The sequence below is a fragment of the Martes martes genome, assembly GCF_963455335.1.
Source record: "Martes martes genome assembly, chromosome: 14".
Classification (NCBI taxonomy): Eukaryota; Metazoa; Chordata; class Mammalia; order Carnivora; family Mustelidae; genus Martes; species Martes martes.
The window spans coordinates 32,610,013-32,622,611 of record NC_137902.1 but is presented as its reverse complement, the minus strand read 5'-3'; the positions used below and the strand labels follow the sequence as shown (position 1 = coordinate 32,622,611).

The window sequence follows — 12,599 nt, the reverse complement described above, 5'->3', positions numbered from 1 at the left end:
CTCTCTCAAATAAATAAATAAAATCTTAAAAAAAAAAAAAAGTGTTCAGTTTGCCGTGTTTAACTGAAAGTCATGAAACCTCATCTTACCTTTGTCTTTTTTTTTTTTTTAAGATTTTATTTATTTAGCCCCACATCGGGCTCTCTGCTCAGCAGGGAGCCTACTTCCCTCTCTCTCTGCCTGCCTTTCTGCCTACCTGTGATCTCTGTCAAATAAATAAATAAATAAAATCTTAAAAAAAAAAAAAAGATTTTATTTATTTATTGGAGAGAGAGCGTGCAAGCAGAGGGGAGGAACAGGGGGAGAGGCTCCCACTGAGCAGGGAGCCCCAAGTGGGACTCAATCCCAGGACCCTGGGATCATGACCTGAGCCAAAGGCAGACACTTAACTGAGCCACTCAGGCATCCCCAAAATAAAATCTTTAAAAAATGTGAACTAATGTTCACATTAGTGAACATTCAATAATGTTTTGAACAATTCAATAATGTTTTGACTATTCTGTGACGTAATACATGAGTAAGGGAGTTTAGACCTTTCATTCAAATTTCTTTCTCCATAAGGACTACTTGGACCATCTTCTTTAATATAAAACCTACCATAAAACAAAACAAAACAAAACAAAAAAAACCTACCATATTCCCAGACTTGGCATTTCCCCGCTTTACTATGCCATATTTGTCCTGTAGCACTTATTACCTTTTAATATAACATGATTTGTTTGTTGTGTGTACAAAGGTCATGATCCCAGGGTCCTGGGATCAAATCCTGCATTGGGCTCCTTGTCCAGCAGGGGGCCTGCTTCTCCTTCTGCCTGCTACTTCCCCTGCTGGTTCTCTCTCTCTCTCTCTCTGATAAATGAATAAAAATCTTTGGGGGAGGGAGAGATTTTATTTTTTAAGTAATCTTAAAATTACTTAAAATTACCCAACATGGGGCTCAGAATTACAACCCTGAGATCAAGAGTCACACCAGTTGAGCCAGCCACATGCCCCTGTAATTTTCACATTTTTAAGTTGACATCTAAATTTTTTTCATCATGAGTTTGTAATGGATTTGATTTTTAGCACTTGCTAAATATTTTAAAATAAAACTCATAACGTTTTTAAAAAGTGTAACCAATAGAATTTTAACAATATAATGATTTTATATATATCATCAATTTCAAGACAAAAATGAGATATACAGTGGTCAAATAACTGGATTGTATACCTGAAACTAATAGATGTCAAGTGTACTTCAATTTATTTATTTATTTATTTGTCAGAGAGAGAGAGAGAGGAGTGAGAGTGAGCACAAGCAGACAGAGTGGCAGGCAGAGGCAGAGGGAGAAGCAGGCTCCCTGCCAAGCAAGGAGCCCGATGTGGGACTCCATTCCAGGACACTGGGATCATGACCTGAGCTGAAGGCAGCTGCCTAACCAACTGAGCCACCCAGGCGTCCCCAAGTGTACTTCAATTTAAAGAAAAATATATGAACAAGGCCCACATTAATATTTTACAAATGATGCAGATTAGCTCTTTGAATTTATGTAAAATGACCACAGTGTAACCTAATAATGCCAAACCTTAGTGGCAAACCAGTCAGCCAAATCAGATTTATTTTATAAGATGAGATAAGATAATAATACAAACTATTTTGGAATATATATTTCATGATGTGATTTGACAAATAGGGTTTAATTATATTAATTATATTAAAGAATAACACATACTGAATCTATCAATAAATCACACAAAAGTTTTACTTCTGGAATCTATTCAGTATATCTTAAAAAAAATTGGTAATGGTTCATATTCCAGTTATGTTTAAAAGAACCAAGGGCGGGGCGCCTGGGTGGCTCAGTGGGTTAAAGCCTCTGCCTTCGGCTCCGCTCATGATCCCAGGGTCCTGGGATCAAGCCCCAAATCGGGCTCTCTGCTCTGCGGGGAACCTGCCTTCCCCTCTCTCTGTGCCTGTCTCTCTACCTGCTTGTGATTTCTGTCTGTCAAATAAAAATATAAAATCTTAAAAAGAACCAAGGGTGCCAGTCTGTATTACTGTTTTCTTTACTTGGTCTCCTTGGGACTCTCTCCCTCTGTGGCTGTGAATTCTTTGATAGAAAGTGGTATGGAAGAGGTGAGGTCACCAAATGAAGGCTGTTATTACTCATCTCTGTTCTATATAAAATGAAATTCAGTCCTGCAGGGCTCAATCCCAAGACCCCGGGATCACGACCTGAGCCGAAGGCAGACACTTAATGACTGAGCCACGCAGGTACCCCTAAAATAGTGTTTCTTAAACAGCATCTTAGATTCAATTAAATATATTAATTCCTTCTATTTGCTACGCATCTATTACAGACAGCTAATAGCTTGCCCCTTGTATCCACCCTGCAAATTTTGTGATATTGAGAATATAATTATGAACAAACAGACATGGTTTTGTCTCTGTACTTTATTAGTGTCCTATTGTTGACATAACAAATTGCCACAAACTTAGTGGCTTTAAACAATACAAATTTATAACCTGGCAGCTCTGCAGATGAGAAATCTGAAAGTCAAGGTCTTAGCATGGCTGTTTTCCTTCTGGAGGCTGTAGGGAAGAATTCATTTCCTTGCCTTTTCCAGCTTCTAAAAGCTGCCTAATACCTTGGCTCTTGACCCCCCACCCATCTTCAAAGTCAGTGGTGCAGCCTCCTCAAATTTCTCTGTGACTCTCCTACCTCCCGGGTTCCCTCTTTCATTTATAAGGACCTTCATGATGATTACATTGGGCCCAACCACGTCATCCAGAATAATCTTACCATCACAGAATCCTTCATTTAATCACATCTGCAAAGTGCCTTTTGCCTTGTAAGATAACATTTTCACAGATTCCAGGGATTAGGACGTGGAAATCTTCCTGGGTATGTTATTCTGCCTGCCACAGGCTCTATCCTCATGGAATTTATACTCTAGAAAATCAAATAGGGAATTACTGTAGATTTTGTAAAGAGTACACAGAAGAATCCAGAGAAGTAGGAGGAGAACAAAGAAATACTGGATCACAGAAGCAAAGGGAATTTTAAGAGGGTAGAAAAGTGCCCATTGGGTTTTACAAGTTATTGGTTATCCTGGCAAGAGGAGTTTCAAGATCGGCTAGTAATGGAGTGGGAATCCAAACTGAAGTCTGCAAGAAATAAAAACTTCAAAGGGAGCTGAGAAAATAGAAATAGTGATTGCAGGCAAACCTTGAAAACATTTGGCTGGGAAAAAGAGACGGGCGGTTTCATTGCAAATACTGTTAGTGTTGTTTTTGTGTAAGTCTGTTATGCAAATCTGTACCAGAAGTGCCTGATGAAGTTTTTTTAGTTAAACAATGAGCAGCAGTTCATATCACTTATCTGCTCAAAAATGTACAACCGTTGTCCATAACTCACAAGCAAGCATCTGTGTAGCTGAGCTTTTTCCTCAAGACTTTTCACTGTTTTTATTTGTAAAAAGAAAACTTGATTAATTCTACTTTAATATCACTTTAGGAATTTTTAAGGAATACAATAAGATAAACTGTATTGAATTATTACTGTAAGCACATTTTGATGAATTTCTTTTCTTTGAAGGTCCAAGGGATGTCCTTCATAGCAGCAGTTCTCATTCTCAATTTGGAAGAGGCAGATGCCTTCATTGCATTTGCAAACCTCCTCAATAAGCCATGCCAGCTGGCCTTTTTTCGTGTGGATCACAACATGGTATGAACATTTGGAAGGAATCATGTTTTCCTTTGACTGTCAGTTTCTATAGTCTGAGTGCTCTTTTAGAGTGAAAAACAATAATTAGAAGACCAAAATAATCTGATCTAAAATAAGTTTTTCATTGAATTATAATTTTACAAATGCTTGATAAAAAGACTTGGAAAGAAGTGCTAAGCAAGATTTTCTTTTAATTTTTTAAGGGTTTAATTTCTCTATTTCTAAAGTATACTGTTCAGTAACTTTATTGATATTTCTATCTTTAGATGTTGAAATATTTTGCAACATTTGAAGTATTTTTTGAAGAAAATCTCTCCAAACTATTTCTTCATTTCAAATCTTACAGTCTTACACCAGACATATACTTGATCGACTGGTAAGTCATAACATCAATAAAATGGTATAACTTTTTGTGTATTTTAGGAACAAGAGTAAATCTCATGCACAGGATTATATAGATAAAAACTCCCTCCCTTAACAAATAGAGAAACTCTAACATTTTTGTGGGGAGGCATTTGATTAAGAACATGGACTCTGGGCTGAAATCAGAATCCCTCAGTTTGTGTTTTAGTTTTTTATCTATAAAATGGGAATAATATCTATATCTTGGGTTGTAGTGAGAGTGTTTTACATGGATTATCTCCTTCAATGCCTGCATGCTACGCTCAGGAGAGAGCTATTTCTTTATCATTCTTAACACATAAGAGCTTATGATAGTTATATTTTTGTTTGTTTTGTTTTTTTTACTGAGGGCTTTGTTTTTTTCAAGGATTTATCCTTCTTTTTGACAGAGGAATGATGCTTTATTTAGGTGCTAGTGCCTGTTTCTCAACGTTGCACTTACAGTTCTTCCTTGCCGAGGACTCTTGTGAGCCGTCACCAATTGATTATAGAATGGCGGGATGGTGAATTTTGCCAAAGGGATGGAGTAATTATCTTAAGATAGCTTGTTAAGAGCACATGTGAAACATTCAAACCTTAAACCCCAGTCATCAAATTCAGTGGATTTCATGTAAATGAGACTAAGTTTCACTATAGAAAAACAATTAATGGCCTTGATCAAGTATGCTACATTCCCAGTTGTTTGGGGTTTCTTTTATTTAAGCTTTTTTAAAAACGTAGTTATTTTTCGGTGTTTTGTTTTTTTTTTTTCTTTTTGGTGCTAGAGAGGTGTTTTTTTGTTTTGTTTTATTTTATTTTTTATTTTTCTTTTTTAAAGATTTATTTATTTATTTATTTGACAGAGAGAGAGAGAGAGAGATCACAAGCAGGCAGGCAGAAAGAGGAGGGGAAGCAGGCTTCCTGTGGAGCAGAGAGCCCAATGCGGGGCTCGATCCCAGGACCCTGAGATCATGACCTGAGCCCAAGGCAGAGGCTTAACCCTCTGAGCCACCCAGGAGCCCCTGTTTGTTCTTTTAAAGTTTTTATTTATTTATTTGAGAGAGAGAGAGAACATGAGACGGAAGAGGGTGAGAGGGAGAAACACACTCGTTGCTGAGCAGGCAGCCCGATGTGGAGTCCCAGGACTCCAGGATCATGACCTGAGCTGAAGGCAGTTGCTTAACCAGGTAAGCCACCCAGATGCCCAAAAAAGGTGGTTTTATTAAAGGATGGGGACAGAACCCGAGGCAGAAAGATGTGCAGCCTCAGTGTGTTCTTTTCCATTTCTACTGGGAACATTAGAGTTCCTCTGGGAAGGCCCCAAGATAATGGGGAGAAGAAAAGTTTTATGTTAGGAGACCCAGAGGACCAAGGTCAAATACTAAATCTGTAGAGAAGGGGCAGAAATACTGAATTGCCATTCTTGAGGAGTGTGAACGAACATAAGGCAAACCAGTATCACATTTGGCAATAGGGAGCAGAATGTAACTAGTAGTGAGTACTGTGTACTACTTAGGCACTGCTGGTACCTTCTCTCATTTTGAGCAATGAATTACTATCCTCTCTACTACCAGGGGTGTGCTTTTATTATGCAATTAAATATGTGTTATTTAAGAAAGAGACATGGATTTTGTTTCACTGCCTCTGTTGAACTTACTACCTAAGTAAGTAGTAAAACTTAGTTCCTTCCTCAAGTTTCATCAGCACTACCTCGGATAAGCACAATCTTTGTAAAGAAAAATGTGTACTTTGGGAGCTCCTGGCTCCCAAAGGTGGGGTATGCAACTCTTGATCTCAGGGTTATAAGTTTGAACCCCACATTGGGTGTAGAGATTAGTTTTTAAAAAAGAGAAAAAAAAAGTGTGCTTTGCCAAGGCAGCTTCAAGAGAAGTTCTCTAGCACCTACTGTCCCTATTTCCCCAACCAGAGCACAGCCCTGACGCTCCACTGGATAAAGAATTGCATGAACAGGGTGCCTGGGTGGCTCAGTCCGTTAAGCGGCTGCCTTCGCCTTGGGTCATGATCCCAGGGTCCTATGATCGAGCCCCGCATTGGGCTCCCTCGTCATAGAGCCTGCTTCTCCTTTCCCACTCCCCCGATTGTGTTCGCTTTCTCACTGTCTCTCTCTGTCAAATAAATAAAATCTTTAAAAAAAAATTACATAATCAGACATTGTCAGAAAGGATGGGAAAAACCATTTTAGTGATTCTGTTGGAGCTATACGTGCTACAAAAGAGGTAGTAAGTAAAGTTTGATAAAGGGAAGAAAAAACCAGTAGATGTTTGTGGGAAGAGAAAAGAGAGAAGTCTGATTACGATTTTGTATTTAGGTTACTAAAAGATGATACTTGGATTCCTCATACAATAATAAGTAACTTTTATTGAGCCTTTCTTATGTGCCAGGCACTATTCTGAATACTTTACATTTATTCCTTTAATTTTCAAAACAATCCTGAGAGGTAGATAATATCACTCTTTATTTACTAATGAGGAAATGGAGGCACAGCAAGGATGGATATCTTGCTCAACGTAACATTCCTAGTGTCAAACTTAAACATTCTGGTTTCAGAGCCCATCCCCTTAACCACTAGGTGTTTTTGCCACTCTTAATTTCTGTTAGGCCATGTCTCTGTGGAAGGTGGTAAGTTACTTTTACTTACTTTTCCACTGTTCAAATTCTTTGAAGGAAGGAGTAGTATCTTACTTATCTTTTTATCCCTAATTAAACACTGTTCTTTTTTATATAGAGATGATTAATGAGTGAATGAATAAATGAAGAACTTCAATGACTATTTTTTCCCTGATTTTAGGATCTTCACACTCTATAGCAAATCACTACCACTTGATCTGGCCTGTCGAGTCTGGGATGTATTTTGCAGAGATGGGGAGGAATTTTTATTTAGGACTGGATTAGGAATCCTCCGATTATATGAAGATATTCTCCTACAAATGGACTTTATTCATATAGCACAGTTTCTAACTAAATTGCCAGAAGATATCACATCAGAAAAGCTCTTCAGCTGTATTGCAGCCATTCAGATGCAAAATAGCACCAAAAAATGGACTCAGGTAGAGTGACCTTTTCCTACTTCTTCTAATGTATGTGTTAAAACAACCAGTTGACTTATAAAAAACTTATTTCTCAGGGGCGCCTGGGTGGCTCAGTGGGTTAATAAGCCTCTGCCTTCAGATGAGGTCATGATCTCAGGGTCCTGGGATCGAGCCCCGTGTCAGGCTCTTTGCTCAGCAGGGAGCCTGCTTCCCCCTCTATCTCTGCCTGCTGCTCTTGCCTATGTGTGATCTCTCTCTCTCTCTATCTCTCTCAAATAAATAAGTAAAATCTTAAAAAAAAAAACCAAAACCACAAAATACCTTATTTCTCAAATGTTAGTGCCTAATTAAAAAACAAAAAAATAATTTTTGACTTTGAAAAGGCAAGAATTTAAAGTCGATTTCTCCTCTTTCACCTATCCAAAGCTATGGTTTTATTTTTATGTAACTCCAATAACTTTGGTATTTTATTTTTTACTTCGGTATTTCAAATAGACAACAATTATATCAGACACCTGCTGGGTGGCTCAGTTGGTTAGATGTGTAACTCTTGGTCTCAGCTCAGATTTCGATCTCAGGGTCATGAGTTCAGGTTCTGTGTCGTGGAGCCTACTTAAAAAAACAAAAACAAAAAAACCTACCTTGTGCTAAAGATTTGCAACAGAAAGAATATAATGTATGATCTTGGCTCTTTAGATGCCTAGTCCTATTAGGGAAGCAAACATTGGCAGTCTAAGTTAAGTGCCATAAAAGCATTATCACTTGCTCCTTGAATGATAGACAGTAGGCATCATAAGCTCAGTTTTATTGCTTACTAAAATGAAGTGTCAGAAAATACGCATCCAGAAAATGTTCTGTTACCAAGTAGTAATTTCAGAATATTTGGCAGGTGATGAGAACTGGAATCTAATTGTATACCATAAAATTGGGTTGAAAAGAACAAGAGGATTTGAGAACAGCAGTCTTCCAGGGGGCAGAGTTAAATACACTAAAGCTTTTTCATGTTAATAAACTATAGTTTCTTAAACCTCTTTAATCTGTGTGGTAGTTAATTTTGAGGATTAATCTTTCCTTTATATAATTTCCAGGTCTTTGCATCTGTAATGAAGGATATTAAAGAAGGAGACAAGAATAATAGTCCTGCTCTGAAAAGCTAATCTTCAAAATTAACAGACTAATTGAAACATAAATAATGTTTTGATAAAAGTTTTTCGTTTCCTATGTAAAAAGCGTGGAAGAAAATGTTGGAGAAATCTAAAAGAATCAAGACATGGGAAACTGCTGATTTTGAATTCCATGGCTGACGTAAATGAAATGAGTAACCAATTGACAGTATTAATAAAAAAGTATTTTGTAGGGAGAGCCATTTTACAAAGGGAAGAGTTTAAATGGCTAGTTCATACTCCATAATTTGGAGTGAAGTTTAATGCAATAAACTTTTTTAACAGCTTTGGAGATTATTCAAATTTTTACATCTTTTCTTTTTTAACAGTTACCATAAAAGCACTTTGGAGGTCAGAGCAGGATTGTTAAATACTACTTTAACTTCCAAAATACTATTTGAAATAAACACCTGAATATTAATATTATCTCCAGTTCCAACCTTTTGAAGATATTAGGGAACAAGAGAAAGCAACTTTGTAGATTATTTAAGTCACTGAAATTGTTGTCTTCATTCACAGGTTGGGACAAATTGGGGTTTTCTGGGAACTGGAAATACTGATGGGAGCTTGTTTCACATTTGTTTAGGTGTTTTTCCACAGTATCATGTTTGTTTGTTTTTGAAGGAAAATTGTTTCTTAAGGAATACCCATTACTCAAAGAATTTTAGCCTTTCTGTTTAGTCTACGAAGTTATTCATCTAGTAATTTAAGGAAGCTAACTGGTAGAAGGAAAGTTCTTTGCACTTTAGTGGACTGAAGACTTGATTTTGGAAGTAAGTCCATGAATATAAATGAGATTTTTCACTGATAAGAGTTAAAACATACAAATTCTGAGAGTTCTGAAATAGCATGCTACTTGGCAAGACTTTAAACTTTTTAGTTAAAATTCCTTCACTGTCTGTAGAAACAAAATTTAATTCCAGTTTTAAATTTGAAATCTTAATATGTAGCCAAGTCTATGACTTGTAAAACACTGTGCATAATTTTCTAATCAATGGAAATAAGAGTAAAAGAAAAAGATAAAATTAACTTTTTTCTAATGAGTCTAACTTTGATGGTATAGTGGATAAAGAAATTAATTATTGGTAAATCAATATGAATTTTATTATAATACATTTAATCCTTAAACCTAAAATAAATCACTTGAGTATTATAAGTGATATCTGTATAACATGCTCTTTGGTTAATAATTAGATGTACAGTGTGCTTTTATGTTTGCAGTTTTGTTTAAAACAACACTTGAGCATACTATTTCTGTTAGTGGTATATAGTCTTCAAACTAACAAGCCTGAAAAACTTGTTAGTTCAGTGACTGCCTCTTTAGTAGGAGTATGGGACCAGATGGTGTCCATATATTTTTACCCCATGGGTCATTCTAGCCTAGGGACCACTAGTGGAACCCTCAGAAGTTAACTCCTATCTTAGGAGCTTACTTAGTGGAAACTGGTATTGTAATACATATTGAGGGAGTACCCAGGGTCGTAATAGGTTTTAGAATGACGTTTTTAACTCTGGTAACTACTTCCTCAATATTGGTGGCCCTGATATAAGAGGGAATGTAACCCCTGGCAGTAATCTCGTTGAAGTTATACTACCTGCCTAAATTTAATCTTACTTGTGTGTATTTGTTTCCTGAGTTTGACCTAAATTACTGTATTTCTTTTTTCTCATTTTTATTATTGTACAGTTTCTTTACCTTTCAAGTATAAATGTGTATATAAAGTGTAAATACAAGGAATTCACTAAAAACCACTATTAATAATTACTGTGTAAATAAAACTTGTAAGCAGAGTAATTACTTGAAATGAGTCTTCATTACTTCGGGGATAACTGGTTTATTTAACCACATTTGGAGAAAAAAAAGGAATAATTTTTCCCCCCAAATTTCTCTTCCAAGGGATATTCTAGTCCTTCAGCCTCTTGAGACTCACAGTACTGGCAGCTCAAATATTATCCTGTATCTTCCTTTGAATCTCCTATACAGGCAGTATAGGGTTATTCAACATGGTCAGAGTATGATGGGATTTTTTTGGTTAAAGTATATTTTCAATTAAAAAATAAGTTTTCCTAAAATCTTCAAGGTGATGTTAAGTTTAATGTATAGAATGTTTAGAATATGTATAGAATGTTTCATTTGTCTGTTTTATATAAATAAAAGTGTATATATATATATATAACTTCTTACTTCACTGTCCTTTCAGCCCAGGTATACATTGTATTATTTAAGTGCTACCTAGAAGATCCAAGTAACTGGCATAGTTTTCTAAGTTATAGAATATAATCATAATTTTTGCTGATTTCTTTTGTAGTGATGATCTTTATATGATGTTATTGGATTGGGTGTATTTGTTTGATTTTACAGAAGTTAGGTAACATTTGCAAAATGGCATTAATATTTTCAAGCCTCTGACTTTAGGATAACAGCTTTCATTGTAGCTTAGGAATTGATCCTATTTTTATCTAGAGCAGTCAACATTTTAGACTCTATACTATTGGAGGGTATAATTCTAAAGCATATAATCATGGAATAATTTATATTCATGATGCCACATGGTTATTTTGATTTTTCTTATTTTTGATTGGATAAGACTATTTTGTATTCCATGAGCATATTCAGACAGCAGAGATGGGTGTAAAAGAGGCAAAAAAAAAATGTGACAAAATAGTATTGAATCAGCTTTTAATTTGCCATGACTAGTTGACATAATATGTGTCAGAAAACAAAGTCTTACCTCTGGGGAAAAGTGATTTTTCTGTCAAATTCATATTAGTTTGATGTTGTCAAAGCAGTGTCCAAAATATGAATTCCCAAATGTAGTAAAACTTCATTAATTAGAACTGCACTGCTTCACAACATATAAAAACAAAAATTAAAATAGAAGATTTTAGGGAAACTAGTGACTTCAGAGAGAGAAGAAAATCTGGCCCTTTAAAAATATTGTTTGTTAACTGAGGGTTGCTGGGGGGTGGCGGGGGAGGGAGAGGGTGGCTGGGTGATGGACATTAGGGAGGGTATGTGCTATGGTGAGTGCTGTGAATTGCGGGAGACTGATGATTCACAGACCTGTACCCCTGAACCCCTGAAGCAAATAATACACTATGTGTTAATAAACATATATCCTAAAGGAAATAATACAGTGTGTGTGTGTGTGTGTGTGTGTGTAGTTTACTAACAGTGTAACTGCAGTAGAAGTAAATAACTTGGTACTTTGAATGAAAGTAGGAACATTTGCTAAGCCCTGCTGATGAAGTTCTAGAACCTGGGTGAGGTTCGGTGGGCTGCGGTCCGGAGCCGATGACCAAGAAAGAATTCTTGAGACATCTTTGGTGCAAAATGGTGGTTTATTAAAGCACGGGGACAGGACCCGTGGGCAGGAAGAGCTGCTGCCCCGGGGATGTGAGGAGTGGTTGGTTATATACACAGGAGTTAGGTAGGTGAGGACAAAGGGGATGATGTTAGTCTCTAAGGAATTGTGGAAGCAAGGTCTCCAGGACCTTGAGGGGCTAGCTATTGTTGGGAGAAAGGTTATCTATTACTAGTCTTGTGAGACCCTTTAGATGTATATCAGTGGGCCATATGCTTGGAAATGATTCGACACTGTCTTGAGACCTAGAGATAAGGTTTCACATTTCTCCTATCAAGTGTCCTTGTTAGTGAGATTTGGATTTAGAAGAAATTTAACTTTATTTAGGGCTTGAGGAACTGAGTTATTTGCCTCTGGAAATTGTGCTATTGATAAGGTAACTTCTTTGTTGTAAATCTCAAGGACATTTGTAAACCAAGGGAGACTCCTGCCTTGCAGGATTGTGATCTCTGCAAGTTAACGATTTGTTTCTCATTTATGGCAGTCAGGGGTGCCTGAGGAATGTCACACACATTTCCCAGGGGAGTGGGTGGAGAGGGGGTGCAAGGTGCCAGCTTTTGCTTTGTCCTCAGCCAGCCTCCTGCTCCCTCATCATTCCCCCCTGAACAATTTTGACCCTTAAATCTTTAAGGTAGTTGAAGGTGGAAGGTCTCATCTTCTGTAACTTCTTCCTGCTGAATAGGGGCGTAGAGCTGTCCCTACCTACTCGGGTCAATATTGATCGGTGGAGGAACGTAGAAGGGAGTTACGAAAGGCGGAGGCAGCTGAATCCAGCGCTGACAGTGAAGAAGTGTCTTTGCGTGTGGTAAGGATCATCTGTCGTCGTGAAGTTATTGCAGTAATGGAGTCTCGGCACCAAGTAGAGAAACATTGAACAAAGCAACACATTAAGATTAATAAGGCGATAAGAATGAGAAGCCCAAAAAGGAGATT

At 37.0% G+C, this 12,599-nt stretch overlaps 1 protein-coding gene across 1 annotated transcript in view; it reads left to right on the top strand.

The window, feature by feature from the left end:
* The window catches only part of TBC1D12 (TBC1 domain family member 12), a 99,085-nt gene extending 88,991 nt beyond the window's left edge, over positions 1–10,094 (top strand). Inside the window, exons 10-13 of the mRNA XM_080823294.1 lie at positions 3,579–3,707; positions 3,974–4,083; positions 6,898–7,156; positions 8,227–10,094. Of these exons, the coding sequence (XP_080679420.1) occupies positions 3,579–3,707; positions 3,974–4,083; positions 6,898–7,156; positions 8,227–8,295 (567 nt within the window). The 3' untranslated portion in view covers positions 8,296–10,094. The remainder of the gene's footprint in view (positions 1–3,578; positions 3,708–3,973; positions 4,084–6,897; positions 7,157–8,226) is intronic.
* The last annotated feature ends 2,505 nt before the right edge of the window (positions 10,095–12,599 follow it).